General features: G+C 53.1%; 1 protein-coding gene across 2 annotated transcripts; it reads left to right on the top strand.

Annotated features, from left to right (window-relative positions):
• The first annotated feature begins 858 nt into the window (after positions 1–858).
• CLSTN3 (calsyntenin 3) lies at positions 859–26061 on the top strand. Of its 2 annotated transcripts, none has more exons than XM_028532030.2 (18): positions 859–1219; positions 3655–3777; positions 4238–4433; positions 6048–6256; positions 6504–6653; positions 6874–7059; positions 7502–7783; positions 8605–8717; positions 10961–11123; positions 11730–11786; positions 12478–12635; positions 12763–12911; positions 17766–17992; positions 18293–18463; positions 19264–19409; positions 19633–19768; positions 24644–24846; positions 25105–26061. In XM_028532030.2, the coding sequence occupies exons 1-18, from the start codon at positions 1156–1158 to the stop codon at positions 25243–25245; spliced, it is 2874 nt and encodes a 957-aa protein (XP_028387831.1). In that variant the 5' UTR covers positions 859–1155; the 3' UTR covers positions 25246–26061. The 2 variants fall into 2 exon arrangements, with proteins under 2 accessions (XP_028387831.1, XP_035875307.1); XM_036019414.1 differs by having other exon boundaries at positions 867–969; positions 25105–25874.
• The last annotated feature ends 1906 nt before the right edge of the window (positions 26062–27967 follow it).

Genomic DNA, 27967 nt, shown 5'->3' with positions numbered 1-27967 from the left:
AATTTACATTCTTTGGCTGGGACCCAGGGGTTTCCTTCTCCCCAGGCCCCAACCCCTGGACAGCCCCCCCGCTTCACTGTATTCCCTTGGTCCGGGGGAGGTGTGCCTAAATTACGGAGCGCCCCGCCCCCAACTCTCCCCACCTCTCCAGCCTACCAACTTCTCTGGCTTAGAATCAACTGGGCTGATTTATCATGGTTTACGGTGGGAAATTCGGGAACGGGGAGGCAGGGAGGGTAGGCAGTGGGAAAAATTACACCTGGTGGTGAACTGCCTCGACAGGTGTGTGTGCGCGCGTGTGTGTGTGTGTGTGTACGCGCGCGAGCGCGGCACAAATATTGCACTTTTTCTCCAGTCCCACTGCCCTGCTGACCATCCCACGGTTTCCTCAGCGAGACCTGGTTGGGGCTGGAAACTGAAAGGCTAGGATCTCTCGGGTTCAGACTGTGGGTTTTACTTCCCGGTTCCCAGGAGGCACGCAGCAGGGACTTGCTGATGGAACGGGATGTGTAAAGAGGTTAATGCAGAGTTGGGGGTGGGGTGACGTGGATGCTGCTGCTCGCCTCCCTCAGGTCTCCGGTGACGTCTCCCTTCCCCACCCCCGGGGCTTTTAGCTTCTCGATTCTCCCAGTGTCCGTCTCACTTCCCACCCCCTCCACGGCTTTCCAGCTTCCTCCCCAGCCCCCGCAGTTTCCTTGCTCCCACAAATTGCAATCCCGGGAAAGAGCCATAACGCATTCTCCCACCCCAGCTCCCCCGCGCTGTGGCTTTCTCCCTCCCTGCAGCACCTGGCTCTCCCAGTCAACCGATTGGCCTGTGGCCCCATCAATCTTCGTCTGGCTGTGCTTACGTCATCCTGCAGTAGAGGGGATGGGGTGGAAATGAGAGAGAGAGAGAGCGAGCGAGCTAGGACGCGGGGCTGGAGAGCGAAAGAGAAGCCACTGCAAGTCCCCCACCGCAACCACCCAGGTTGGGGTCTGCCCAGGTCTGCTCTATGGACTAATGCGGGGGGCAGGCTCCTTTCTGTCTCTGCCCTGCTGCCTGCTATCTTCCCTCGCCTCCCTGCATCCCTCCCCCAAGGTGCAGTAAGGGGGCTGGAGGCTCCCAGGGGAGAGTAATCGCCTGACCCTGCCCTGCCCTACACCACGCCATACCATGACCCTCCTGCTGCTGCCCCTCTTGCTGGCCTCCCTACTTCCCTTCAGCTCCTGCAACAAAGGTGAGTGAAGTGGGAGGTGGGGGCACTAAGAGAGGGGTATCAGGCAGAAAGAAGTGGGGTGGGGGTGGGCAGGAGCCATTGAGGCGCTCTGGCACATGACAGGTGTCGCTCTTCCCACCATCCCCTTCCCATCCATTTCCCCAGACCTGCACCTTCTCCCTTCCTTCGAGACCCCTTTGCCACATCTTCCTGTCTGGTCCATCTCTGCCCGTGTGCTGCTTCTGCTTCCATTTAGTCCCTATTCCCATGCTGGGGTCTCTCTCTCCCCCTCTCCCAAATTCTCCCTGTTGAAGATATCTCAGGTCTCACCAGGACTTGCCCCGAGGGGCGATGCACGTCTCTGGGTGGTTCTCCATTTTCCCTGAGGTGTGCCTGCACTAAGAGTGTGTGGCAGATCCATCTGGTTCATCTCCATCCCATCCTGGGGAGAAACTCTGCCCTGCAGCTCAGCAATTCGGGGCACGTATGTTTTGGCGTGTTCCTCTGCATCCATACCCTTCTGCCTGCATGCAGCTGGGCTGTGGGTTACCAGAGCTGCCCTCTCTGGCAGACAGCAGATAAATTCAGCTGGGTGAGGCTGATAGAGGGACCAAGAGGGAGGGAGGGAGGGAGGGAAGGAGGGAGGGGTGGGGGAAGAGGGCTCAGGTAGGTGGAAAAAGGCAGGAAAGGGCAAAAGTGGGTATGTGGGGGGAGCCAAATGAGTGGTGAGAGGGAAAGCTGAGAAGAAGAAGGGAGATAAAGTATGGGAGGGGGCCAAGAAGGGGTTGGGGAAGGGTAAAAGTGGAAGCAGAAAAAAGAGAGAGGAATGAAAGGGAAATCAGGAAGAATGGATGCGAAAAATGGGAGAGGGAGAGTCAAAGAAGGAAAAGACAGGGAGCCTAGGAAGGAGGGTGGGTGAAAGGAGGTGGGCTCACGGAGAGAGTCGGTGGCCAAGAGGAGGAGAGCAGGGTCAGGGGTGAGCGGTGTCCAGGGGTGAGCGGTGTCCAGCACTGGCCTTGCTGTGGACCTCCCCTGCATCCTCAATCTCTGACCTCAGCCTGGCTCTGCAGCCTCCTGCCACTTCCTGTGCTGCCTTCGGAGCACCATCTTGTGGCTTTCTCCTCTGCCACTAGAGAAGGGGGTGTTGCCGGTCATCAGCAACAGAAGGGCAGACTTTCAGACACCATAAGTCTTTTTGGGGGTGAAGTTGGAGGAAAAAGTGGAAATCGGGATTTCTTGCTCACCATGACATTCTGGGGATGAGTCTCCTTTGGTGACGCCCTTTTGGACGATGCCTTCCTCTGCCCACGTCCCACCAATGGGCCCTCGTGAATGTGCCTTGGGAGCCTGGGGTCGCCATGACAGGGTTATATAGAACAGGCAGTGGGGATCGTGGCTGGGAGGTGATGTGGGAAGGGAAGGGAACGTGCTGTGCCTTCCTGCAGCCTCTCACCGGTGGGGAAGTGGGAGATTGGGCCTGGCAGGAGGCACAGGTGAGCCAAGTCTGGGAGCAGATGGGGAGATCTGGAGGCTGAGTGTGTCCCATTTCCATCCAGAATTGGCTGGTGGTTGAAGGGAAGTAGGATGGGGTAGGTAAGAACTGGAACTGAGTTGTGAGTCTGTATAGAAAGTGGGGTCCAGGGAGCGTGGGTTTGGTGGATTTGCAGGGGGACATAGAGATGGGTCGGTTATGAGTGCATTCCCTTGGCTGTGGGGCTGAGAAGCGGGGAGATCTGTCGTGTTTCTAGGCCAACTTGATAATCCCTTAGGATGATGGCTCTGCTGGGTCCAGTTATTTGACATCGATTCCTCTGCTCTCTCCCTGTCCCTCTCTGCCCCCCTCCCTCTGTCCTATATATTTTCTCTTCTCTCTTTCCTCCTCCGCCCTCTGGGAGAATGGCCTTAGGTTGGGGATTGGCTGGGAGAAGTACAGAGTGAAGGGATCAGGATTGAGATGGGGTGGCGGTGGCGTTGGTGGTGGTGGTGGTGGTGGTGGAGAGGATAAACAATCAGAATCTCAGGAAACTTCTAAATCTTCTTTTCCTAATCTCACCTCTTCCCTTAATCTATCCCTTGCCTTTCCCAGGGCCTTCTGAGGGCCCACCATTATTTCCTGAATCCCTTATCTCCAGCCTCTAGCACTTGAAGTCCCTAAAGAAAGTTTTCCACTCTCTGACCAAGTTTCCCAAGGGAGATGGGAGACCCCTCTCTCCAGCGCAGGCTGTTGCCATGGAAACTTTCTATCTTGCCACAGAAGAGGGCTGTGACCTCCCTGAGCCCCTCTGACTCCTTTAATAGCTGATTTTTTTGTCCTCATTTTTTCCCCACTGCAGGTGCTTCTGCAGGGTGTGGAAAGAGTGGTGATACTGGAGTGTGAGTTTGTCTAAGTCAGTAAGGGTTATGTGGGAGTGGAGGGCCAACTCACAGGTTCTTCCTTTCCTCTCCCTGGGCACCAGCCAACAAGCACAAGCCATGGATCGAGGCGGAATACCAGGGCATCGTCATGGAGAACGACAACACGGTCCTGCTGAACCCACCACTCTTTGCCTTGGACAAGGATGCCCCCCTGCGCTATGCAGGTGATGGGGGTTGGTGGGTGGGAAGACGGGTAGGACAGAGAGAAGTGGTTGGGAGGGCAGAGAGCAGGGGAGGAGAGGGGATGTCCTGGGAGGGAGAGCAATAAGGAAGTGGGGAAGAGGCCTTGCAAAGTGGAAGATAAAGTAGGCTCGGGGAGCCGAAAGGGCTACCTTGAAGCTGGTGGTTGAGTAGAGGTAGCCAGAGAGGGCATGGGCAGACAGGGGTTAAATGCATCCAGATTTTGCCAGATCTTAGACCTGGTACCTCTGAGAGCTTGTTGCTCAGGAAAGCTAGTGCTGGAGCTGGATGCTTGCTAACTATGCTTTCACGTGCATGAATAAGCCGCAGGGGCAGGGGTTGGGGAGGAGAGGTGAAGTGGGAACCCAAGGCAGGGAGGCTGAGGCTGGAAGGAGATGCTGGAGATGGTGCGGGAGCCTCATCCTTCCCTACCTCCTCGGCCAGGTGAGATCTGTGGCTTCCGGCTCCATGGGTCTGGGGTGCCCTTTGAGGCTGTGATTCTGGACAAGGCAACGGGAGAAGGGCTGATCCGGGCCAAGGAGCCAGTGGACTGCGAGGCCCAGAAGGAGCATACCTTCACCATCCAGGCCTACGACTGTGGCGAGGGCCCTGATGGAGCGAACACCAAGAAGTCCCACAAGTGAGGAAGCCCTTGTCCCCTGCCCCCTGATGCAGGGCCTCTTCCCTCCTTCCAAGCCCCTCAGCATCCTCTATCTGTGCAGTCAATGTGTATTGACTGGGTACCACTCAATGTGTATTGCAATGTGTATTGCTGGGTACCACTCACATCAGATGGTAGATGGCTCTACCCCTCCTCTCTGTGTGTACAGGGTTTAGGGACAGGAGGCAGACAGAAATATTTAGTAGAATTTAGTGGGATCTAATCCTGGCTCTGCCTCCTATGGCCTTGGGCAACTTACTCAGCCTTTCTGGATCTGCTTTTCTTTATCTGTAAAATGGGGACAATGATGACACCTACTTCTTTAGGTTGCTGTGAAGTAAAAGGAGCTTGTTTGTGTAAGAAGGATGCACTACAGTGCCTGACCTATAGTAAAGGGCTTAATACATGGGAGTTATGATGATTAGGAGAACAAAGAGGAAAGGGAGGCGCACACTCAGCGCACATCCAGGTTCCTCCCTGCTGCTCCAACCAGTCTACCTGCAGCGTGCACCACACTCGCACCATTAGCACATCCTCAGCGCTCCGGGTGAGGGTGGGCAGCGGCTGGCTACAGCATGAAGGAGCCTGGGTCCTGGGACTCCGTTGTCTGTTCCCAGCTAACTTCCCATTTGAGAATGGGCGAAGCTTGGTAGTTGGGGTTCCTGGGCCACTAAGAAGCCCTGGAGATAAACTGCAGCTGCTCTTTGTGACTCTGTTTCCCATTTGGAGATAGGACCTGTGCATCTGGGCCCTGGGTGCCTGGGTCCTGGCTAGGGGCAGGGCTCAGCACAGCGGGCTCAGCCCCAGCTTTGCCTGCTCTGAGCAGGGAGGGGCCACAGCTGATGCGCACACTGTGAGCGTGCTCACAGAAGGCAGCACTCGTCTTCTGGGTACCACTCACGTCAGATGGCTTATGGCTTTTGTACAAAAGCCTCTTCCTTTCCCATGTTTTTTTTTTTTTTTTAATATTTTATTTATTTACTTTTAGAGAGAGGGGAAGGGAGGGAGAAAGAGAGGGAGAGAAAAATCAATGTGTGAGAGATATATTGATTGGTTACCTCTCACATGCCCCCCTGCTGGGGACCTGGCCCGAATCCAAGCACGTACCCTGACTGGGAATCGAACTGTTGACCTTTTGGTTTGCAGACTAGCGCTCAATCCACTGAGCCACACCAGCCAGGGCCTATGGTTGGTTTTTAACTTGGCTTTTACTCTGTATCTTCCTCGATTATGGTGTAGGATCTGACTGCTGTGAAGGAATGAACCCTGTCTCACCCCTCACCTTGGCAGCCCCAGCCTATGGCATTCTGTACAGAAGCCATCAAAGTCAGTGCTGGTGTCACCTGGGGTCGTTCTAACCCCTTCCAGAAGATATCCTATCCTTAGCACAGTTCCCTTGAAGGCTCCACTCCTTTGAGGTGCCTGGTGCCCTGGGGAGTGGGGATTGGAATCAGGAACAGACTGAGGGACAGGCTCATGGACAGACTGCCTCCTGCCTGCTCTGATTCCTTGTCTGGATCTCTGCCTCTCCTGAGTCTCCAGTATGAGGCTAGCTGACTTGTCCTTCCCCTCCTCCCGCTCTGTCGTGTGCAGGGCGACTGTGCACGTGCGGGTCAATGACGTGAACGAGTTTGCCCCCGTGTTTGTGGAGCGGCTGTACCGCGCTGCAGTGACCGAGGGGAAGCTGTATGACCGCATCCTGCGGGTGGAAGCCATCGATGGAGACTGCTCCCCCCAGTACAGCCAGATCTGCTACTACGAGATCCTTACGCCCAACACCCCCTTCCTCATCGACAATGACGGTAGGTGCAGCCCCTGCCCACCTTGTGTGCCCCCGTCCCTCAGGACAACGTAGAGCTGAGGGGTCCACTGCTCTGCCCTGCAGATTCTCATTCCACACCCTCTTTCCCAGATGTGAAGCCTTTTCCCCCAGATACCTTCTTTCCAGCTTCCTGCTGCAAAATTAACTCAAGAGCACCCCCTCCCCCATTCTCCCCAGGCTTTCTCTAGTGCTCCTGACCTTCTCTGTCCTCCCCACCCCCACCCCAGGGAACATTGAGAACACAGAGAAGCTGCAGTACAGCGGTGAGAAGCTCTACAAGTTTACGGTGACAGCTTATGACTGCGGGAAGAAGCGGGCGGCAGATGACGCCCAGGTGGAGATCCAGGTGAAGCCCACCTGTAAACCCAGCTGGCAAGGTGAGGGGCCCTGCTCTGTGACTCATCTACTGACAGTGTTGGAGGCTAGGCTAGCAGTCAGGGGAGGGATGTTTGGGTGCAGGCTTGTAGCCGTCTACCCTGGATGGCCATTTTTGTGGGAGCCCGAGGCTGTCTGGAATGGCAAGAGCAGAATAGACAGAGAGGAGGGGCCGCCTTACTTTCCTGTCTCTCCACTGCCCTCTCCCTCTCACCGGTGCAGGCTGGAACAAAAGGATTGAATATGCACCAGGTGCTGGGAGCTTGGCTTTGTTCCCTGGTATCCGCCTGGAGACCTGTGATGAACCTCTCTGGAATATTCAGGCCACCATAGAGCTGCAGACCAGCCACGTGGCCAAGGGCTGTGACCGCGACAACTACTCCGAGCGGGCACTGCGGAAACTCTGCGGTAGGTGTGCACCCCCTGGTCCCCCAGACCTGCCCCTTCCCACCCGGCCTCTACACGACCCTTCTCTGCCTCTTTCTTAAGAACCTGCCTTACGTCTTCTTCTGCCCGTCTACAGGTGTATATATTCACAGGAGTTGTGGCATGTAGTTAGCTCTTGTGGTCTAAAAAGCAGATAAATATATTATTGGCAAAGATGTGTAATTACAGCACAAGACCGTCACCAGGTACACTGTGGAACAATGACAGGGAAAGACGAGAGATGGAGGACTCTCAGGGAGAGGTATTCCTGAGAGAGAGGTCCGTCCCTCTCTGTCATTGAGAGGCCAGAAGAGGTGGTGACACGAACTGTAGATTTTTTCTCATCACTCTTTCCCTGCCTGCCTCCCACTTGCTCATCTGCTGCCACTCAGCTCTGACACATGTGCCTTCTGGGTTCCTGCAGGTGCTGCCACTGGGGAGGTGGATCTGTTGCCCATGCCTGGCCCCAATGCCAACTGGACAGCGGGACTCTCAGTGCACTACAGCCAGGACAGCAGCCTTATCTACTGGTTCAACGGCACTCAAGCTGTGCAGGTGCCCCTGGGTGGCGCAGCCGGGCTGAGCTCTGGGCCCCAGGACGGCCTCAGTGACCACTTTACGTTGTCCTTCTGGATGAAGCATGGCGTGACTCCCAACAAGGGCAAGAAGGAAGAGGAAACCATCGTGTGTAACACTGTGCAGAATGGTGAGCCTTCCTCAGGGCACTGCTCTGAGAGGGGGGAGAGAGTGGCTTCTTGTCCTGCCTCTGTCCCTGTCCAGGCTGTGGCTGCGAACGGGCCACTTCCTCTCTCTTCACTTGTAAGGCGGCAGTGCTAGGTTTGATGCTCCCTGAAATTCTATGGTTCACTCCCAGCACACGGTGAGATCCTACGTCTCTCAGAGTGCGGAGGGACTGACTGCTCACTGCCCTTCTCACTTGCAGTTGCCCAGCCCCCTGCCTCCCACCAGTAGACTGACCCCTGAATCTACTCCCATTAAAGCCCTTCCACGGTGATGGGAAAGCCTGGATAGTGGTGTGCCCCATTCTTTCTCTTCCACCTTCACCTCATTTTTGTCTATGGGGGCTAGTTGGCTCCGTCACTGAGTACACAGTGACACATCCTTCTAGGGGTGGGTGGGTGGGTAGGGGCTTGGCTTGATCTGCTCTCTCATTTCTGCCACTTCTCTGAGGTCATTTCTCTTAACCTGAAAAGGATTGTTACCAGGGTTGTTTGTATTAACCAAAGGACCAGTAAGGGTCTGGGGTGGGGGCAGCCTGGTTGGTGCCCCTCTCAGCCAGTCAGAGTGCCAAAGAAGCTCTAGTTTTATTACCTGAGCTGGTGTGTGTGTGTGTGTGTGTATGTGTGTGCATGCATGTGCGTGTGCGATGGAGGGAGAAGACTAGTGAATGCAGGAGAGAGAGAGTTCATGAGAGGACAAAGAGAACCCCAGTGTGCTCTCCCTCCCGGTGCTTTGAGCCTGTTCTTGCCCCTGTGTTTGACCTCCATCTTCATTGTCTTCCCTCAGAGGACGGCTTCTCTCACTACTCACTAACGGTCCATGGCTGCAGAATCGCCTTCCTCTACTGGCCTCTACTTGAGAGTGCCCGCCCAGTCAAATTCCTCTGGAAGCTGGAACAGGTGAGGCCAACGGCGGAAAGATGGGTGGATGCAACTTACTTGTGGGGAGGAGGGCTCTAGGGTGGGGGCTGGAAGTTTTTGGGTTGCCCTCTGCCCTCTCTTTCATTCTCCACATTCTGTTCCTCACTATTATACCCCCAGGTTCTCTCGTTGTCTATTTCCAAGGCTTGTCTCCTATGGAAAGCACTCCTGGATTAAAAGGAAATAGGGAACAAATTACTACTAACATCAAACCTAACCCACCATCTATCCCACCTCCTCGTTTGATCTCATCTCTTTCTGATCTAGAACCTTAACCGTACATTTCTGTGACTCTCAAGCAGTCAGCATGCTGTAATTGAGAAAATAAGTAATTCTCAGGTGCACAGATTGGGTTTGAATCCTGCCGGGGGAACTCACTAGCCATGAAAACTTGGTTAATATGTCTAAACTTCAGTTAACTTACCTACTAAATGGGGATAATAAGAATTCTATATTCCAGGGTTGTTGTAGAATTAATTGATGCCATTTTTACATGGTCATCCCACTTAATGACAGGGATGTTCTGAGAAATGCATTGTTAGGCAACTTCATCGCAGCGCGAACACCACAGGGCGCACTTACACCAACCCAGGTGGCTCGGCCCACTGCACACCTAGGCCGTGCGGGACGACAGCCCACTGCTCCCTGGCCGCAGCCTGTACAGCACACTGCCGAGCAGAACCACAGCAGGGGCCATCAGACACAGGTGAAAAGGGTGCAGTCAAGACACGTGGCACCCACAGGAGGGTGAGGCTGCTGCTGGCATGACAGTTCTCACTTTTTTACAGCAAACATATTTTTATAGGTAGAAAGAGTACATTCTGAAATAATGATAAAAAGTATGGTATAGTAAATACATAAACCAGTAACACAGTTATTATGTACTGTTTATAATTGTTTATGCTCTGCTTGTACATGACTGGCGGTGCAGTGGGTTTGTTTACACCCGTGTCACCACGAACACATGAGTAAGATGTTGCACTGTGACAGGATGGCAGCTACAGTGTCACTGGGTGACAGGAATTTTTTGGGTCCATTTTAGTCTCGTGGGACCACCATCGTGTATATGGTCAGTTGTTGACTGAAATGTCATTATTCTGCACATGACTGTAGACTGAAAAGGGCTCTATACATGTTAATTCTCATCGTTATTATCCGTGATTATGAGGGATAAATAAAAATGGACCAAAAAAAAGGAAAATCCTCTCTTAAGCCAACAGTTGCATTCTCCAAGCTAACCACAAGGGCCAGTGGGGACTAAAGGGTTTCCATCTCATATTTTTCTTGAAATCCCTGGTAGAATGGCTGATAAAGCAAATGGCTGAAAAAAGGCAGGAAGTGGAGGAGAAAGGGACATGAAGAGTCTAGAAAATTCGCAAACTGGATAATTGAGGGCCGTCTACAAAAGCTTCTGCTTTTTGAGGCACTCTTTTAAAGAGATGGTCTGCCACCTGCTACTTTTTGGTCTTCCCCCTTGTTGCTAATATTGCTAACATTACTACCTCTATTTTTCTTTTACTTACCCATATTTACTCAAGAAATATTTGTTAAATATCAATTATATCCCTGTCATTCTGGTAGGTTCTGGAGATACAATGGAGTATAAGCTAGAACAAAATCTTTGCCTTTATTAAGCTTACATTTTAGTTGGAGGTAGGTTTTTAGAAAGTAAGCAGACATATAAAAATGATAAATTGTGATAAGTTCTCTGAAAGAACAAGTAAGGCACTGAGGTAGAGGATAGGGGCAGGCAAAGACGGGGGAGCTCACCTTATACTGGATGTTCAGAGAAGGCCTGGCTGAGGGGAGATGTGAGCTTAGCCCTGTAAGACGGGAAACAGCTGTGAGGAGAGGGTGTTTTAGGCAGAAGGGAAAGCAGATGCAAAGGCCCTGAGGTAGGAAAGAGCTTGGCATGTTCCATGCATGAATTATTTTGGGAAAAATTAATTCACAAAATAGTGTGTTACTTCTCTTAGAAATGCTTACAGTTGTAAAGATTTACCCGAAGAGTGAAACGTTAGGTAGTAGGTGAGTTACCTGATAGATTTTGTGCAAGGACGTTGTTCCTAGAGCTGGGTAGGCGACAGTTCGCTGGTAAGTCCTGATGACAGAATGAGGAATGTGAGGGACTGTCCCTTGGTTCCCAGGAGAAGGGGCAGTGCCGTGCGTTAGGTCCCTGAAGATGAAGTGACCGGGGGTTCTTGCCTCTGCCCTCCCCCCAGGTCTGCGATGATGAGTGGCACCACTATGCTTTGAACCTGGAGTTCCCCACAGTCACACTCTATGCTGACGGCATCTCCTTTGACCCTGCCCTCATCCATGACAATGGTCTCATCCACCCACCCCGAAGGGAGCCTGCTCTCATGATCGGGGCCTGCTGGACTGGTAAGTCCCTGAGCTGCTCCGTGAAGATGCTAAAAAAAGGTCAGAGTTTGCGGTGACTTAGGAAGAGTGAAGGAGCAAGGGCAGCTGACTTCACGCGGCTCCGTGCAGTTGGGCAGGGAGACTCAGGAAGATCTCCGCTGGACACCATGCCCCCCCTGTGCTTCCCACCTATTCAACCGGTCATCGCCTGTGACTGGGATGAATTTCCTTCTCAGGCGTCACCAGAATCCTTCTGTCACTTCGACCCGTTTCCACTTCGTTCCATCCCAGTGACGATGATTCCCACAGCCCTGTTCGCCATTGGAGGCCAGCAACCCTTCAGAGAGTCATCGCCCTTCCAACTTTTAAGCTGCTTCTTTCATTTCCTCTTCCTTCTGGAAGTGTCAGTGTCTTACCAGAGCCCTTGTGTTTCCTCAGCAATATACGTAGGGTTTTGTCTACACCCGAGGCCTGAGAGACTGAGTTATGCAGAGAAGGGCTGGGACTCTCCCTAGAGGTTGCAAGCCCCACAAGGGCGGGTCAGAGTGGGGATGGCCTCTTCTTCCTCTCTGACAGTCTGTTCCCCAAACCTCAAGCTCACTGCCCCTTTGTTTGTTTCCCCTCCAGAGGAGAAGAACAAGGACAAGGAAAAGGGAGGCGACAACAGTACGGACACGGCACAAGGTACTCGGTGTGCAGGCACTGGAGACGGGAGAGTTCTCGCCTTAACTTTCTGTTCCGCGCTGCCTTTTCCACGCCAGATCCTGTCCAGCCTTGTGATTTACTGCTTCCCATGCCTCCAGGGGGCCGAGCCTCTGAGAACCATAGCAAGGCAGGGTTTCCTTGATGAGTTAAGGCCAAATGGAGCTTGGCTGGATTCCGGGTGTCCCTTCCTGCCTTCAGAACGAAGTGAAGGAGTCCTCTTGCTGGAATGCAGGAGGCCGGAGGCAGCCACACAGCAGGGAGCATCTGGGCCTCTGTGAAGCTCACACACATTCACCCCAGGCCCCTTGCATGCCACCGAAGACGCCCTCTCTTGTGGTCTCTTCCTTTTCCTCGTTGCATTTCCTCTTTCCTCCCTTGGTCTTGTTTTCCCTCTTCCCTTTCTCCCTGTTTGGGAGACTGTCCTCATTTCTGTTGCTTCTGTTTTTCACCCTTCTCCACTGGTTTTATTCTGTCTTCTCTTTGCCTTCTCTAATCTCTCATGTAGCCTCACTTCTCTCTTTCTTTCCTTCTCTTAGTTTCTCCATTTCTCCTTTTCATTTTCTTTCTCAAGCCTTCTGTTCTTTCTCTCTTTCCCTTTCTCTCAGTCCCTTTCCTTGTTCTACTCCTACTTTGTTCTCACCTCCCATCTGCCCCTGTGTTCCTGCCCTAGGAGACCCCTTGCAGATCCACCACTACTTCCATGGCTACCTGGCTGGTTTCAGCGTGCGCTCAGGTCGCCTGGAGAGCCGCGAGGTCATCGAGTGCCTCTATGCATGTCGAGAGGGGCTGGACTATAGGGATTTTGAGAGCCTGGGCAAAGGCATGAAGGTATAGCCCCTCCTCCAGCCCTCTCCTTCCCAGCATGCCCCCTGTCCCCTGCCCTTGTCCCACCTCTGCCCCCTTCCTCTCCTGCCTCCTGGGCCTGCTCTCAGCTGTGTCTGTGTCTGGGGCCCAGGTCCACGTGAACCCCTCGCAGTCCCTGCTCACCCTGGAGGGGGATGATGTGGAGACCTTCAACCATGCCCTGCAGCATGTGGCTTACATGAACACTCTGCGCTTTGCCACGCCTGGCGTCAGGCCCCTGCGCCTCACCACGGCCGTCAAGTGAGTGTGGGGTGGGGTGGGCAAATCACAGAGCAGAGCCAGACTGTCTGAACTCCCTGGCTGTCAGAATGCCACCTTCGGCTGGGTACACCGCCCTCACTTAATGGGTGGGGAGATTGGGTCCCCAGAGAGGACACATGACCTGCCCAGTTGACAGCCTGGTAGACTGGTTTCCCAACAACTGGTTCATCACTCTTCCCACTGAGCTGCACTTCCAGGGTTTGGGGGTTGTAATCTTCTCCATGCCTCCATGCTGGTGTATGTAGTGGGACAGCGAAGGTACTGGGTTGGGAGCCGGGAGAGCTGACGTTAATTATGACTCAATATTAATTGCCTGGAAGACGCTGGGCAAATAGTTCTTGTTGCTTTACCTATTTTTTAAAAAAGATTTTGTTTATTTATTTTTAGAGAGGGAAGGGAGGGAGACAGAGAGAGAGAGAGAAACATCAATGTGTAGTTGCTGGGGGTCATGGCCTGCAACCCTGGCAGGTACCCTGACTGGGAATCGAACCTGCGACACTTTGGTTTGCAGCCCGCACTTAATCCACTGAGCTGTGCCAGCCAGGGCTGGTTTACCTATTTTAATCTTGATTCATCAAGTTCTCGCAAGGCCAAATTGGATGATCTAAGTCCGGGGGTTGGCAACCTATAGCCCCGGTCCCAAATCTGGCCTGCAGCCTGTTTTTGTAAATAAAGTTTTATTAGAACACAGCCATGCCCGTCCTTTTGCATATTGTTTATGGCTGCTTTTCCACTGTGATGGCGGGGATGAGTAGCTGGGATGGAGACCGTATGGCCAGAAAGCTGGAAATATTTACTGTCTGGCCTTTCACAGAAAAAAATGTGCTGACCTTTGAATTGTAAGTGAATGATTTTGAATTGTTTAAAAGAAAAATTATACATTACTTCAAGGTTTAGGTATATTTGGGGCTTAAAAATACAGAGTAATTGAGAGGTAATGAACGCTTAATAGTTACGGACATAGAGTCTATTACTAGCTTTTTTGCATTGAGCAAATGCTATAAAGCAGGAATAACAATAGGCTCTAACTCATGGAATTGTTATGATAACTAAATGATATAATCCAGATCAAATGCCTGGCAGAATGCCTATTCTGCAAATGTTGGCTTTTATTATAAAGGAATTTTCACCCCTTATTATGGTTTATGAGGCAGTTTTTAGGAGATACTGCCATCTAGTGGGTAGATTATAGAATGCAGGAGTCAGTATTCTCGAGAAACAATCCCTTCTCTCTTGCTCTGCCTCAGTTTCTCCATAAGCTGTATGAAGATAATACCTTTGAGTTGTCCCGATCCTGAGAGGAGTGGGTTTAGGGAAGAGAGGGCTCTGGGCCCTAGACAGTGACTGGGTGTGAGCATCAGGCCTCGCAATCAGCATGGATGGCGGGACACGTGCTTTTGGGAACTGGGCTGCTGCTGGTCCGTGGTGTGGTCGCCGTGTGGAGCTGAAGGCCCCAGGCAAAGGAAGTCACGTGGGCACAGATCAGAGCTGAGGATGTGTCCCGCTGTGTTCTAGTCAGAACTCTAGTTGTTAGAGGGCTGTCTTCCAGTTAAGAAGGGCTTAATCCCCTGGCCCAGGTAGCTCAGTGGATTGAGGGGGGGCCTGTGAGCCAAGGGGTCACTGGTTAGATTCCCAGTCAGGGCATGTGCCTGGGTTGTGGGCCAGGTCCCCAGTAGGGGGCACATGAGAGGCAACCGCACATCGATGTTTCTCTCTCTCTCTCTTTTTTCCTCCCTTCCCCCCTCTCTAAAAATAAATAAATAATAAGAGTATAAAAGGACTTAATTCTCCTCAGTCTGCCAAGGACCAAGTCAGAAGGAAGGGCTCTGTCTTTTAGCTTAGGTTCGAGCTCTGCAAGGGTCATCCCATGGGGGGAGGAGGTGACATCCTCATCTGAAACCCTCCTACCTCTTTTGTGGCCAGGGAAGAGGCTTCGACAGGGGCTGGGGAGTGACTTTGGTGCTTTAGTACAGGGAAGGGGCCTTGTATTCTTTCTGAGGTTAGGAAGGAGAGAACTGTCATTTCCCCATTTCTAGGGCTTCCATGTGGTTGGGTAGTGCTGCCCTCATACTTCCCTGAGGTTGTGGGAGAAAATATAGAGGTTGCGTGTGCGTGTGCACATGTGAGTGAGTGAGATGGGGAGAGACAGATACCAACGGCACCCCTCTTTCTCTGATGCACACTCCCGTCCTTGTCCATGTGGCCTCCCTAGTTTCCAGTGTTTAGTTCTTGGGCCTCTGTCCACTTAAAGCAGGTTTATGCAACTATTCCGTCAGTGAAGGCATTCCCTGAGGGTTTTGTTTTTAACTTTTCTTGCCCATTGACTTGTGGCATTAACTCATCTTTTCCTCTAGCTCCCCACCCCATAGATCTTTACTATAACCTCTACCTAGAAGTTCTTTCGGCACCCCTCCTGTCCCCAGAGAAGCTAAAGCTGAAATGATGAACTTCAGTGCCCAGACTAGCCCCTTCCACCTGAGGTCTCTATTTCTGTAATGATGTCTCTGTCCTTGTAAATCATCACGGCTTGAAACTTCTGAGTCATCTTGGATTCCTCCCTGTCTTTTTCCTCCATCAGCTGCCAGGCCACCCAGATCCTACCTCTGTCCTGGCTGTCTGGAATCTGTCTCTTCTTTCTCCCTTTCTGCCATTATGACTCCAGCTCAGGCTCTTACTCCCTCTCACCTGGCCTGTTGCAGTAGTCTCCTAACTAGCTGACTCATCTCTGGTGGTCTAACTTCACTTCACCCTCTGCCCTGAGGCTGCAGTAGTGATCTTGAATGAGAATTTCCACCCTCACACGTCTCTGATGAAGAAGGCATTCGTGGCTTTGTCTTGCCCACTGCACAAAAGTTGCACTCAGAGCCCTCAACTATCTGGCCCTGGCCTTTTCTCCCTTATGTTTCTCTGCCCCGCTGGGTATACTCCTCACCTTCTGTGAAGCGAAGTCCTCCTTCCTTGAAAGGCTAGCTCACCTGCTACTTTCCTTTTTTTGATTTTGGGAGGACATTTATTAAAGCTGGGGCAGTGAAATAAGGAAGGGCCTAGGATGGAAGAAGCAACAGGAGAGAGACAGAGCCTAGGCGGGGCTGCTTGGGCTCCCTGAAAAGTCAAGAAAAGGGTCCTTGGAGACAGGTTCCAGGGTTAGCCTGGGATGGACTGCCACTGCCCATTGCTCTCCTGTTTGCAAGTCTTGGGGGGTCCTTTAGAGTTTAGAAGATGCATGCCTGTGGGGGAAGGAGAGAAGGAAGAAAGGTGGGGACGTGCTCCTGAGAGGGACAGCATGTACTGCTGCTTTCTCGATGGTTCCTACCCTCCCTCGCCAAATGCCCCGTTCCCATCACAGGAAAAATCTCTCCCTCTCTGAATTCTCATGGGTTTTTGTTCCTCTCACACGATGGTGACCATGCTTGCCCTTGTTTTACGGTTTGTGCACCAGATCTAATCTCTCAACCAGATCACTGGAGCCTTGGGGCTGGGGCCAGCCTCCTGTTCCCCTGTGTGCCCCTTTGGATTGCTCATCGGAGTGGGCATGTCTGTTGGAGCCTGTGCGGCCAGGGTCAGGTGGGGCTGTTTCCCAAGAGGCTTTGATCCGGGCCCCTCTGCATGACCATGCAGGCTGCCTTCGGCTCCACTCCTTGGGGCGCAGGAGCTCAGTAAGCCATGGGCGTTGGTCACTTCAGGGGCTCTGAGCTCGTCGTGTCTGCTGAGGCTACCCTTCTCTCTTTTGGCTCCAGCAGTCAGGCCTGGCATACTGAGGTACACCGATAATGGTCCTCTCAGCAAAATCAGTTCAGTTAGCACAAGCATGTGGACCATACCCCTGCCCCTGAATCAGCAACTCTCTTATGAAGACTGTGTGTTCAAGGGGGCCCTGCCTCATAAATAAATTTGGTTGGTGCAAACCCACATGGTGGCTGTGGTTTAGTGGAAAGATCATGCACTTGGATTGAGAAGAATGGGTTGAAGCTTTGACTAGGACACATATTTCTTATGAGGCCAAGATGCTTGACCTAAAAGCTTTGCTTTCTTATCCCTACACTATGGCATTGAAATAAAGTTAAATGAAGTAATATGAGTAAAATGCTTCATAAACCAGCATGTACTGTGAGAACTATTATTGGTGAACATAGAATGGGGTTAAAGGGGATTCTGGAAGTGTGTTCCTGAGCTGCTGTGCTGTTTGTTGGTTGGTGCAGACTGGTTGAGTTTTTTGGGGAGAGTTTGTATCGGCACCAAGATCAGTGAAGCTTCCTGGGAAGGTAGATGCAGGTCCAAGACAGTCAGAGTAGTTCATCTACCAAAGTGCGCTATTCTGGTATTAAAAGGGAGTGAATGGAAGGCTTACCAAGGAAGAGGACATCTTTTGATAGGAACCCACCCCCTTTTGTTGTTGAATATTTTGGGGTACCTATCTGCCGGATGTTGTACTATGGAATAAATACACTTAAAAACCCCTCCTGGATAAAGAATCATGTACGTATGTATGTACATACATTTTTAAAGCTCAGCTTGTAAAAGACAGTTTGATAGATGTTTCATAATCTTGGGGTACAGCATTGATGATGTGGTCACCCCTTAGGTCAGGTTTGCCTCCTATCCCTGATCTTTCCTGCAGTGGCGTCCTCCAAGGAGATGGAATCTCCCCCTCCAGCTTCGCTCTGGGGTGTGTTGGTGGTAGTGGTGCAGGGTCATTATCCCCCTTTCCCTCCCTCACCCTCCCTGCATGGGATGCTCTGTGTGGAGGTGGGGGCCGGGAGGGATGAAACAGAATGTAGATTATAAGGGAGGCATCTGGGGGTCACAAGCTGCTTCTCCCCATTTCTCCTATAGGTGCTTCAGTGAAGAATCCTGTGTCTCCATCCCCGAAGTGGAGGGCTACGTGGTGGTCCTCCAGCCGGATGCCCCCCAGATCCTGTTGAGTGGCACTGCTCACTTTGCCCGCCCAGCTGCGGACTTCGAGGGAACTGAGGGGGTCGCTTTGTTCCCAGATCTTCAAATCACTTGCTCCATTTCTCACCAGGTGGAGGCCAAAAAGGATGAGAGTTGGCAGGGCACAGGTAAGGATGACCCCCGGAGTGATAGCACCCAGAGGTGTCCCTGTGTAGAACCAGAGTGAGGGCGAAGAATCTGGGGCTGGCTGTGAGTGAGCAACTCCACCCTACATTTGCTTGTCTAGAACCACTCACCATTGGGCAGAAGAGCCAGGAGGAGGCCCACGGGTGTACAGAAACTGTTGGGGAATGGCGTTCTTGACAATGATGCTGACTGCTCTCAGGGAATGACCCTGGGAGGGGAGGAAGAGTGGCCATGAGGTGGGCCTCCAGCTCTGACCCAGATCCTGACTCTCTCCAACCCAGTGACAGACACACGCATGTCGGACGAGATCGTGCACAACCTGGATGGCTGTGAGATTTCTCTGGTGGGGGATGACCTGGACCCGGAGCGGGAAAGCCTGCTCTTGGACACGGCATCCTTGCAGCAGCGAGGGCTGGAGCTCACCAACACGTCTGCCTACCTCACCATTGCTGGTCAGTGGGGCCTGAGAGCCTGCCTCCTTTTTCTGCGTGTGCTTCTCCCCATGATCAAGTACCGGGAAATCCAGAGGGTCCCTTTCCAGACCCAGCAATGTGGCCATGTGACACTTTGTACTTTCCCAGCCTGAAAGATCCTTTGGCTTCCAGATTGCCCCTAGAGGAGATGTGCTGGGGGTTAGTCTCCAAATGGTCCTTTCTCCCCCGCTTCTCTCTGCAGCCTGGCTCACCTCCACTCCCCTTGTGGCTGAGCCTTCTCTGACTAGCTTCCTAATCCTCTAGCTCTTTGATACCAGCCATCCTGTCCGTCTTCCATCTCACTAATCTCACGTACACAGGATAGCTTTCCGTTAGGAGGTCGTCTAACTAGTGGTAATGCTGTGGGAACTTCCAAAGGTAGCCTGCTTTTCTCCAAAGGACCCTCCATAAGGGAGGATGAGAGCTGATGGGCCCAACCACTCCCTCCGATTTCCATTCCTTTCAAGAGCCTCCCTTGGGACTTCTGTATTTCCTCCTCTCTCTGTTTCTCTGCTGCTTGCCAACTCCCTCCCGTGTGCAGAGCCTCCTGATTCCTTCTCTCCATCCCTACTCAGAAGCCCCAGAGCTATTCGAAAAGGGCAGAGCAGGAAATGCAGCCTATCCCAGTCAGTCAGCCAGGCGGGGGATGGAAGGGAGCATCTCTTCCTCTGAGAGCTTGGGTGCCACCCCTATTGAAGGCTGGTGGGAGTCAGAGAGAGAGAGAGTGCTGCCCTGGGCCTCTGCTGGCTCCTGCACTGAGCTGCTCCCTCCTCTTCCAGGGGTGGAGAGCATCACTGTGTATGAAGAGATCCTGAGGCAGGCTCGCTATCGGCTACGCCCTGGAGCTGCCCTCTATGCCAGGAAGTTCCGGCTTTCCTGCTCAGAAATGAATGGTCGTTACTCCAGCAATGAATTCATCGTGGAGGTACTCAGAGAGTTTCTTTCCTTCCACGGCTACCCGCCTCTGGCGAGGAGCCAGGGTGGAGTGGACCTAAGCCCATAAGTGGTGGGAATGGAAATGGTAGCAGGGAGGATGCCTGGACACGGTGGCGTGTGGGAAGCAGCAGCTGTGGGGCAGGGGTTGCCAGATGGTTTGAGAGAGGTGGAGCTAGGGAGGAGTGCATGCCCACTAAGCCCTCCCTCTCCAGGTCAACGTCCTGCACAGCATGAACCGCGTTGCCCACCCTAGCCACGTGCTCAGCTCTCAGCAGTTCCTGCACCGTGGTCACCAGCCACCTCCTGAGATGGCCGGACACAGCTTGGCCAGCTCCCACCGAAACTCCAGTACGTAAGGCTGTGTGGGGTGGGTGGGTGGCAGGGTACTGGGCTGGGCACAGACATCCTCCCCCTCTACCCGTGGGCAGGGAGGACAGTGTGGTGCAGTGGGTTCTATTCCCTTGTGATACCTGACGGCTGTGTTCCAGTCCCTTTATCCCCCGGATCATTAACTTTCCCTGTGAAGGACATGAGCCTTGCATCGCTGCGGGGGCACTGGGCTCAGAATCATGAAGGCAGTGTGGGTGTAGGCCAAGACTTTGTTGTCCCTGCGGCCCTCCCACAATGATATCAAATTAGCCCTGGACCTTACCAAGTGTTCATTAAGCACCTATTATGTATTAGCACTGCCCTAAAGTACTATTAGGAATATAAAAGAATTTTAGGATAGATATAGTCCTTATCCTCCAGGGGAAAGTCTGTGCTGTTACACAAGTAATTATGTGCTATTTACAAAGTCATAAGACTATTTCTAAAACAAAGTATGCAACCATATGCAAAATATGCAACTAACCATTGCCCCAAATACCCTCTCCACTTATGTTTAATGCTGCAAAAAACTACTGTTAGCCTCAGTGCTTTATAGTTGCACCCAGTTGGGGGGCGTTCTGAGGGCTTTCCAGGGCCTTCCTCAGTCTGGCGTCCTCTCTTTGGGCAGTGGCCACTGCCACACTATCCTTCGCTTCCTTTTCCCTGGGACTGGCTCCCTTCTTTCTTTGGCAGGAGCCTTTTTGTGTTTTACTGTGACTCACCATGGCAGAGCAGATGGATATAGGTAGGGGCGAGGAAGGAGTACAAGGCATAACCAAGTTACAAAGGTTTCAAGAAGCTTCTCCGGATTTTTAGTTGGTAGGGACATGTAAGCAAACTGAACCTATTTTTGTTAAATAGACCTTCAGAGCCAGCCTCTTTTTCCTCATGATTCCTTAGCTCTTTCTCCAGTTCTTTCCCTGGGGATTTGCCCACTCAGCCTTCTCTGGGCTGGGTACTAGGTCTTGCTACCCAGGTTAGGCTCAAGGTAGCTGCCGGCTGGCACTGTTGCTGGGCCTGTTGAGATTTCCAGTCTTTGTTTTCCCTGCTATGGGGTCCCAGGGGAGGGAGTCCCCGTTCTGACTGCCCCAGAGCTCCCTCCCCTCACCCTATCTGCTCAGCTGCCTCGGGTGCTCCAGGGCATGTAGACATTGCCCTCATTTCACGTCCCCATCCACTGTTCTGAGCTGGTGTCCAGGCCAGCCAGGCTTGCTCTGAGATCCTAGTCGAGAGCAATAGCCTGCCTTTGTGTTTTCCCTTATTTTGGCCTGAGTATTGTGTAGAGTTCATAGTTCACCTGGGGTCGTTGGTGATTGGCATCTCTTGAGTGTACCAGAAAATCGGCTTCATAAAACCTGGCCCTCTGCCTCCTCAAAGCAGTCCTTCCCCTACCCCTCCCAGCCCCGAGGGTGGTGTACAGGACTATGGCTTTGCAATTTCAAATCCCACCAGCCACGCAGAAGCGGTTAGAGATACCGTTTCTTCCCATGGGACGGGAGGTGGATTTCTCTGAAGCTCCTAAGTCCATCACAATACAGAAACCGGTGTGAAGTGTGGTAGTCAGGGAATGTTTTAAGGTGCATGTAGAGTCTGAACTTGGACCATGAAGGATAGAAGGGACTTTGTGTGGCCGTGAGAGAGAATGAAACTTTGAAAATTGGGGCTGGGTGGGTGGTTTAGGGTAATATGGTAAGGGAGGTTGTCTGAGGTTGTCTGAGAAGGGTGAGATGAAATGATGAAGGCAGCATTTATCTAGTCATCCGGAGTTTTGATGCACAGTAGCATCACCTGGGGTGCTGTAGAAACGTTTGGTGCCTAGGTACACTCCACATGAGTTAAATCAGCGTGTCAGCAGGTGGGAGGCAGGCATCCGGGTTTTCAAAGATCCTTAGGTGATTCCCATGTGTAGCACAGTTTCGGAACCGTTTCTCTGCTTTGTTTCCTACAAGCCTTTGCAGAAAGACCTACCATGCAATGAGATAAAGGTGAGAGATGAATTAGGAAGTGCGGAGGAAAGGACAAGATGAAAGAAGAGTCAGATGAAGCCAGTTCATAAACTGCATACTCCGAGAGGCTGTGCAGTTGCTAGAGTGGATCAGAATTTTGACTCTGAGCTTCCTTGTAGCTGAAGCAAAAGGGAACCTGAGCAGTTATGAAGGTCATATGATAGGAGTCCAGGAGGATTTCAGGAGAAGCCCTGGGGCCAGGGGCAGGAAGACTCTCCTGAGGGTCTCCACACAGCACCACGCAGGGCTGTGGACAGGGCTCTCCATGGTGTGCTCGACATCAGCTGAAACCAGGAGTGCACATGGCTGTTTGCTAGAGCACCTCTTCATGGTGCCTGTGGAGGTTGTTCACGATCAGAAGTAACTGCTCAGATCTAATGCAGCAAGAAACGTTGATTTTAGTTTTTAAACTCTTGGTTTTTGCTTGTAGCTAATTAAAAAATCCTCCCATCTCCCTAGCTCTCTGGTTGATTTTAAACTAATTAACCATGCTCCTTGGCCCAGATAGTGTGTCTACATTTTGTCTTTCCTGTGGTTCTTTCTTTCTGTCTTTTTTTAAAAAAGATTTTATTTATTTATTTCTAGACAGAAGAGAAGGGAGGGAGACTAAAGGGAGAGAAAATTCAATATGTGGTTGCCTCTCGTGCGCCCCCTACTGGGGACCTGGCCTGAAACCCTTGCATGTGCCTTGACTGGGAATCGAACCAGCGACCCTTTGGTTTGCAGGCCGGCACTCAATCCACTGAGCCACACCAGCCAGGGCCTTTCTTTCTTTTTCTTTCTTTCTCCCTCCATCCCTTCCTTTTTGACATTTCTTAGTCCTAGCAATCAACTTGTAATTTTCCTTCTCCAAGCCAGGGGCTCAGGGGGACAAATGCATTTCGTTAAGGCACAAACCAGAAACTTTGACTTAATGTTATACCCTAGAGCAAGCTCGCCTGCTGTGGCTTCCACTCTGAGGGAAGGCCTCCACTCCTTCTACAGCCTGGCCTTAGCTACAGGGGCCTTTTGCTGGTAGGGTCACTCCCCCTGCCCCACCCCAATCTTACTCACTGACTTGGAGACTTGGGAGGTTCTATTTTCTGCAGATAGGCATAAAGGTCATCTCTGTTTCCTTCTTTTTTTCTCCCCTATCCCCAGGCAGTTGAGAAATGTTGATCTAACCAGGCCCAACACTGCCCTGCTGGGCAGTCAGGTCTAGCTGGAGAGTGGCCCCAAGTGGGCTATGGGTCAGGTCAGGACGGGGACCAACTTGGCAGAGAGACATCAGGGTGGCCTCAGGGAGGTGTGAGGCTAGTGTGCCTGCTCAGGCAGGGCATTCTGCACACACACCTGGTTGGCCCTGGAGCGTGTGGCAGCGAGCGTGTGGTGGCTGCCAGCAGGAGGGGACTGCAGCAGCTTCCGTGCTGTGTGCTTCTCTGTGCTCTGCTCTGTCTCTTGGCATGTGAGTTTTAGAGGCTATGGGTACATTCAGGACAGGGAGGTATTATCTATAACTTGGAACATAATGTATGTGTGATGCATACATGTAATCGTCCCTCAACAACGGACCTGCCCAGAGCCTGAGCATCACGGAGCCTCCGTGGTTGGGTGAGCTGTTCTGTGCCATGTGGGGTGCCGTGGCCCAGCTGCCTGTGAGGGCTCTGGGCCTGGGCATGCGCGTGTGGGGTATCTACCTGCACCTGCTGTCCCTGGGGCTGCAGGCTCTCCTGCTTTGCCTCCTTCTGCTTCTTCGAGGGCTGTTTCTGTGTGTGCAGGAGGGAGGCAGAGCCGTGCTCAGGGCTGCTCGCTCTGTGGCCTTCGCAGCCCTTGTTGGTGGTGTTTACCTCTTCCTTCAGGGGGTTGCCTGGCTTTCCCAGCTGGCAGGGAGCTGGGTGACACTGCATCTATGGCTCATCTCTGCCTTATTGGAGACCCTCAGGCGTATCCCATTGATCCTGCTGTGTGAGCAGGCTGCCAGGTGGCTGGTGCAGGCAGCTGTGTGGGCCAGCAGAGTCCTGGCTCGGGTGCAGGGTGTGGTGACCTTTGGCCAGCTGTGTGCCCAAATGTTCTTCCTGGGCTTGTACCTGTGCATGCACATCTGCTTCTCCGCCATCAGCTCTAGGGTCCATGTGAGAGTCCACACGCCCTTCAGTGTGTCACTGCCCTTCAGGGTCCATGCCCCACTGAGCCTGGGCCTCAAAGTGAGGCTGCAAGGCCAGACGCAGGACAGGGCCATAGGGAAGGAGGGTGTGCCTCAGCGGGAGGAGCAGAAGCCCCAGAGGCCCAGGAGCCCCAAGTCCGTAAGGAGAAGGAAAGCAGCGCCGAGCAGGAGTGAGCTCAGTCCAGGTGGGTAAGGGAAGGGGCTGTTCCTTGTCCCTTCGACCTGTGCCCCACCTTAGACATTCTCTCCTCCCACAGCATTAAGCCCATGTGGTTGTCTCTCTCCTTACCCCACTGGGCACCAGGCACCTCATTCCTAGGCCACAGGGTCCCAAAAAGGTGACCTGGGCAAACCTTGCCCTCTGCCTGCCGAGAATAGGGGTGCTCCTGACAGCATTGGGCTGGGAGCCCTTTTCTTCCCCTGCCCTTGCCTCCATTTTTGCACCCTTCCCTCCCTCCGTCTCTCTGTTCCTTTGGCCCTAGCAGCAGTGAGGCTGCTGCCTGCTCCTTTCCTGGCCTCTGGTTCTTCCTGGCTCTATTCTTCTTCCAGCTTCCACAGGGTAGTCCGCGCTTCTGGGCCATCGTAGACACTATCTTCTCTGACTCAGAGACACTCTCTGCCCCAGGGCCCCACTTGCTGCTCTCTGTGCCGAGTCCCCCTAGGCGGGCCTGGCCACGGTCTGTTCACCGCATGCTCTCCCCGCAGTGGTCCCCAGTGCAGCGACTCTCATCATCGTCGTGTGTGTGGGCTTCCTGGTGCTCATGGTAATCCTGGGCCTGGTGAGAATCCACTCCCTTCACCGCCGTGTCTCAGGGGCCGGCGGGCCCCAGGGGGCCTCCAGTGACCCCAAGGACCCGGACCTCTTCTGGGATGACTCTGCTCTCACCATTATCGTGAACCCCATGGAGGTGAGTGGCCATGGCAAGTGGGGAGGTCTAAAGGGTCAGGATTCAGCTGGAACATACACAGTGAAGACCCTGAAGGGATGGCCAAGCCCTGGGAAAAATCTCTGGGCAGACTCGTGAGCAGGAAGGAGAAAGGTCTGGATGGGGGAGGAGGTGGGGTGGGGTGGCAGTAAGAAGATTGAGGGAGTATGGCTCCAAAGGAGAGGCTCTGGGGTGTGTGAGGCTGCTGAGCCCCTCTCCTCTCCACTTTGCCTTCTGCAGTCCTACCAGAACCGGCAAGCCTGTGTGGCGGGGCCTGCGGGTGGCCAGCAGGAAGACGAAGACAGCAGTGACTCAGAGGCAGCCGACTCGCCCAGCAGTGACGAGAGACGCATCATTGAGACCCCCCCGCACCGCTACTAAGGCCCATACCCCTCTCCAAACAGAGAAAGAATTCTGCCCTGGCGAGACAGAGACACCCCCAGAAAAGAGAGAAGGACATTCTGAGAGAAGAGAGACCAAGAGGGAGAGAGCTTGAGTCATCCTTGAATCTCAAAATCCAGTGGGTCCCACTGGAGTCTACCCTCCCCAATCCCCAGCCCACCTCGCTCTCATGCCTCTGGGCCCTTGTTGCCCCAGTGTGGGAGATGTTGGCTGCCTTTTCTGCCCCACCCCCGGAGCAGCCTCCTCCTAGCTCACCCGTGTCTCTGTCTCTCCCCCCACCAGCCAGGCTCTGTATTGATTGCGGGGTGGGTGGCGTCAGTAGCAACGGCAGTGGCCAAGGGTGGGATTGAAGGAACCCTCTGCCCTTCCCTACTCTCCTCTCCATGAGGCCTTCCTCCCTCAGCCCCCTCCACAGGGCCTTCCTGCTTCTCTTCTGATCTCCCCCCTCTCCATCTCACTCTGGGGACCCCTGCTTCTTCACCGTGCCCACTTCCCTTCCTTTGTTGCCCCCTTTCCCCTCCTGTCCTTGCCTGCGGTCCTACAGCCCCTGCCCCTTCCTACATGACCTGGTCATGGTTAGGCTGTGGGGGTGGGAGCGGGAGTAGGGGCCCCGGTGTACTATATATAATGTATATTTTTTCATGTTGTCGTGAGCACAGCCCTGTGTTCCGTGTGCAGCTCACAGCCTTGTGTGTGCGTGTGGCATCGTCATGTCCTGGGGTGGGGGTAGGGGACTGGTGTGGTGAGGGAGGGGACACACCTGAGGGTTTTCAAATAAAACAACCAGAAAAAAAGCCCCATGAGCTGCCTCCTGCCTGCGTGATCCCATGTGGGCACTGTGTGGGATGCGGGCCCTTGGGTGTCAAGGCCCATTTGGGTCTCTGAACAGGGGTGAGGCGAGGGGGCCAGGGCTGGCTGTCTTGAGTGCCAGCACAGGCTGCCAGGCCACAGGGAAGTCAGCCAGGGTCAGATTGCTCTCATGCCGTCTTCCCCCAGCGCTCCCGGGAAAAACGGAGGCAATTCAGGGGGAAACCACAGAGGCCTGGGCTTGGTGGGGTCACTGTCAGTCCCTCCCCATCTCTTGGAATTCCAGCTGGAGCACATGGGCTCCTAGCTTGGGAGTCCAGGAGGTAAGGGCAGGCAGCCCTGCTCCTTGTAACCGGAAGGAATGGGCTCTGAGACACGTTCCCTAGGTAGTGAGGAGCAGGAACCAGATGCGGTTGTTTCAGAAGAGGGAACTGTAGTGGGAGCATCCTTCCCGTGCTGTCCTTGCCCTAGGAAATACCAGGGGTCTGAGTCTTAATTCCTTCCTGTAGGATGAGAGGCTTGGAGTATCAGTAATGTGCTCTGGGGGTCCTGTTAGCTGAGGTAGGGTGGAGGTGGAGCTCACGGGCCCGTCCTGTGCCCTACCCAGTGCCCTGTCCTACTTCTGCTGGGTGCCCCATCCTTGCCCATGGCTTCAACTACCAGCTGTGTGTGGATGCCTCCACTTAGATTTCTACCACCCAGACCTCTTTCCTGACCCCTACTTGCAACTACCTACTGGTATGTCTGCTCAGGCACCTTTTGCCTCAAACTTAACTATGGCTCAAATTCTGCTCTATTCTTGCTTAGTGCTCCCTGTTGCCTTTTGCCCAGTTACCTAAGCCAGAAACCTGGGTGTCAGCCTTGATTCCTCCCTCTCTCTTAACCTCATGTCCAAGTGGGGATGAAACCCTGTCATTTTTACCCCTTAAAATCTCTCAGTATGTCTTTTTCTTTCTCTTTTCCCTACTGCTGCTGCTGTCTTGACTCAACCCCTTTTCAGTACAAGCCTGGTCTGTTGCCAGGGCATCCTACTTGCCTCCTACCTGTTCGCCTTGCCTCTGGTGTCTTATGCTACCCCAGCCTGACTCTGGTCTGAGTGACCTCTCTAAAGTACAACTCTGGTTGTGCCACTCTCCTCTTAGAGCCTTCTCTATCTCTCTGTCACTGCCGGGGTCAAGTTCTGACACATTGGGAGGCCCCTTCACCCAGGTGAGTCAGGCCGGGCCTCTCCCTCACCCCTCCGCCACCACCCCTGCACACCTAGTCTCTGGCCACACAAACCACTAGTGCTTCTCCAAATTCACCCTGCTCTTTCTTGCCTCTGCACCTTTGCACATACTGTTCCCTCTGTCCACCATGCTCTTTCCCCTTTGCGTGCATATGTTCTACTTAAATATTCTACTTCTGTACTTCTCTATCCTACTTTGTGTGCAATCTTCTACTTATTATTGAACACCTAGTTCCAATGTTGCCTCTTCCAGGAAGCCTTCTGTGCTCTGGCCCCTCTTGTTTATGCCTCCATCACAGCACTTCCTACTATACTGTGGTTCATGTCTGTCTCCATCACCAGATTTACTGTATCCTCAGCAAATTGTATAGGGTCTGGCACATGGTAGGGGCTCTGTAAGTGATGAATGAGGTGATATGTGTGGCTCTCACACTGAGAGAGTTACGGCAGAAGTGGCCCTCTGGCCCAGGAGGTCAGTGCATAGAGGACAGAGGTGGCCAAGCGGTTGCCCTGCGGCAGCCTCTTCTATGGTGGGGTTGCCTGGATACCAAGCTGATGTTTCTATGTGGCAATACCATGTGGGAGGCGGCTCTGCCTGTTCAACCTCACTCCCTCAGGAGCTCAGGTGATGATGGCTCAATAGGTAGAGAGGTATGAGAGAGAGTT

This window comes from Phyllostomus discolor, chromosome 2 (genome assembly GCF_004126475.2).
Source record: "Phyllostomus discolor isolate MPI-MPIP mPhyDis1 chromosome 2, mPhyDis1.pri.v3, whole genome shotgun sequence".
Classification (NCBI taxonomy): domain Eukaryota; kingdom Metazoa; phylum Chordata; class Mammalia; order Chiroptera; family Phyllostomidae; genus Phyllostomus; species Phyllostomus discolor.
Note: the sequence above shows the minus strand (reverse complement) of the source record. Positions and strands in the feature narration are given on the sequence as shown.

What these genes read in the sequence shown, in the direction of transcription:
- CLSTN3 (XM_036019414.1), top strand. Translation starts at nt 882, where the DNA reads ATGAGAGAGAGAGAGAGCGAGCGAGCTAGGACGCGGGGCTGGAGAGCG. An exon ending in TGCCTACCTCACCATTGCTG is followed by an intron (nt 18,464 to 19,263) that starts GTCAGTGGGGCC and finishes CTCCTCTTCCAG; the next exon opens with GGGTGGAGAGCATCACTGTG. An exon ending in TTATCGTGAACCCCATGGAG is followed by an intron (nt 24,847 to 25,104) that starts GTGAGTGGCCAT and finishes TGCCTTCTGCAG; the next exon opens with TCCTACCAGAACCGGCAAGC.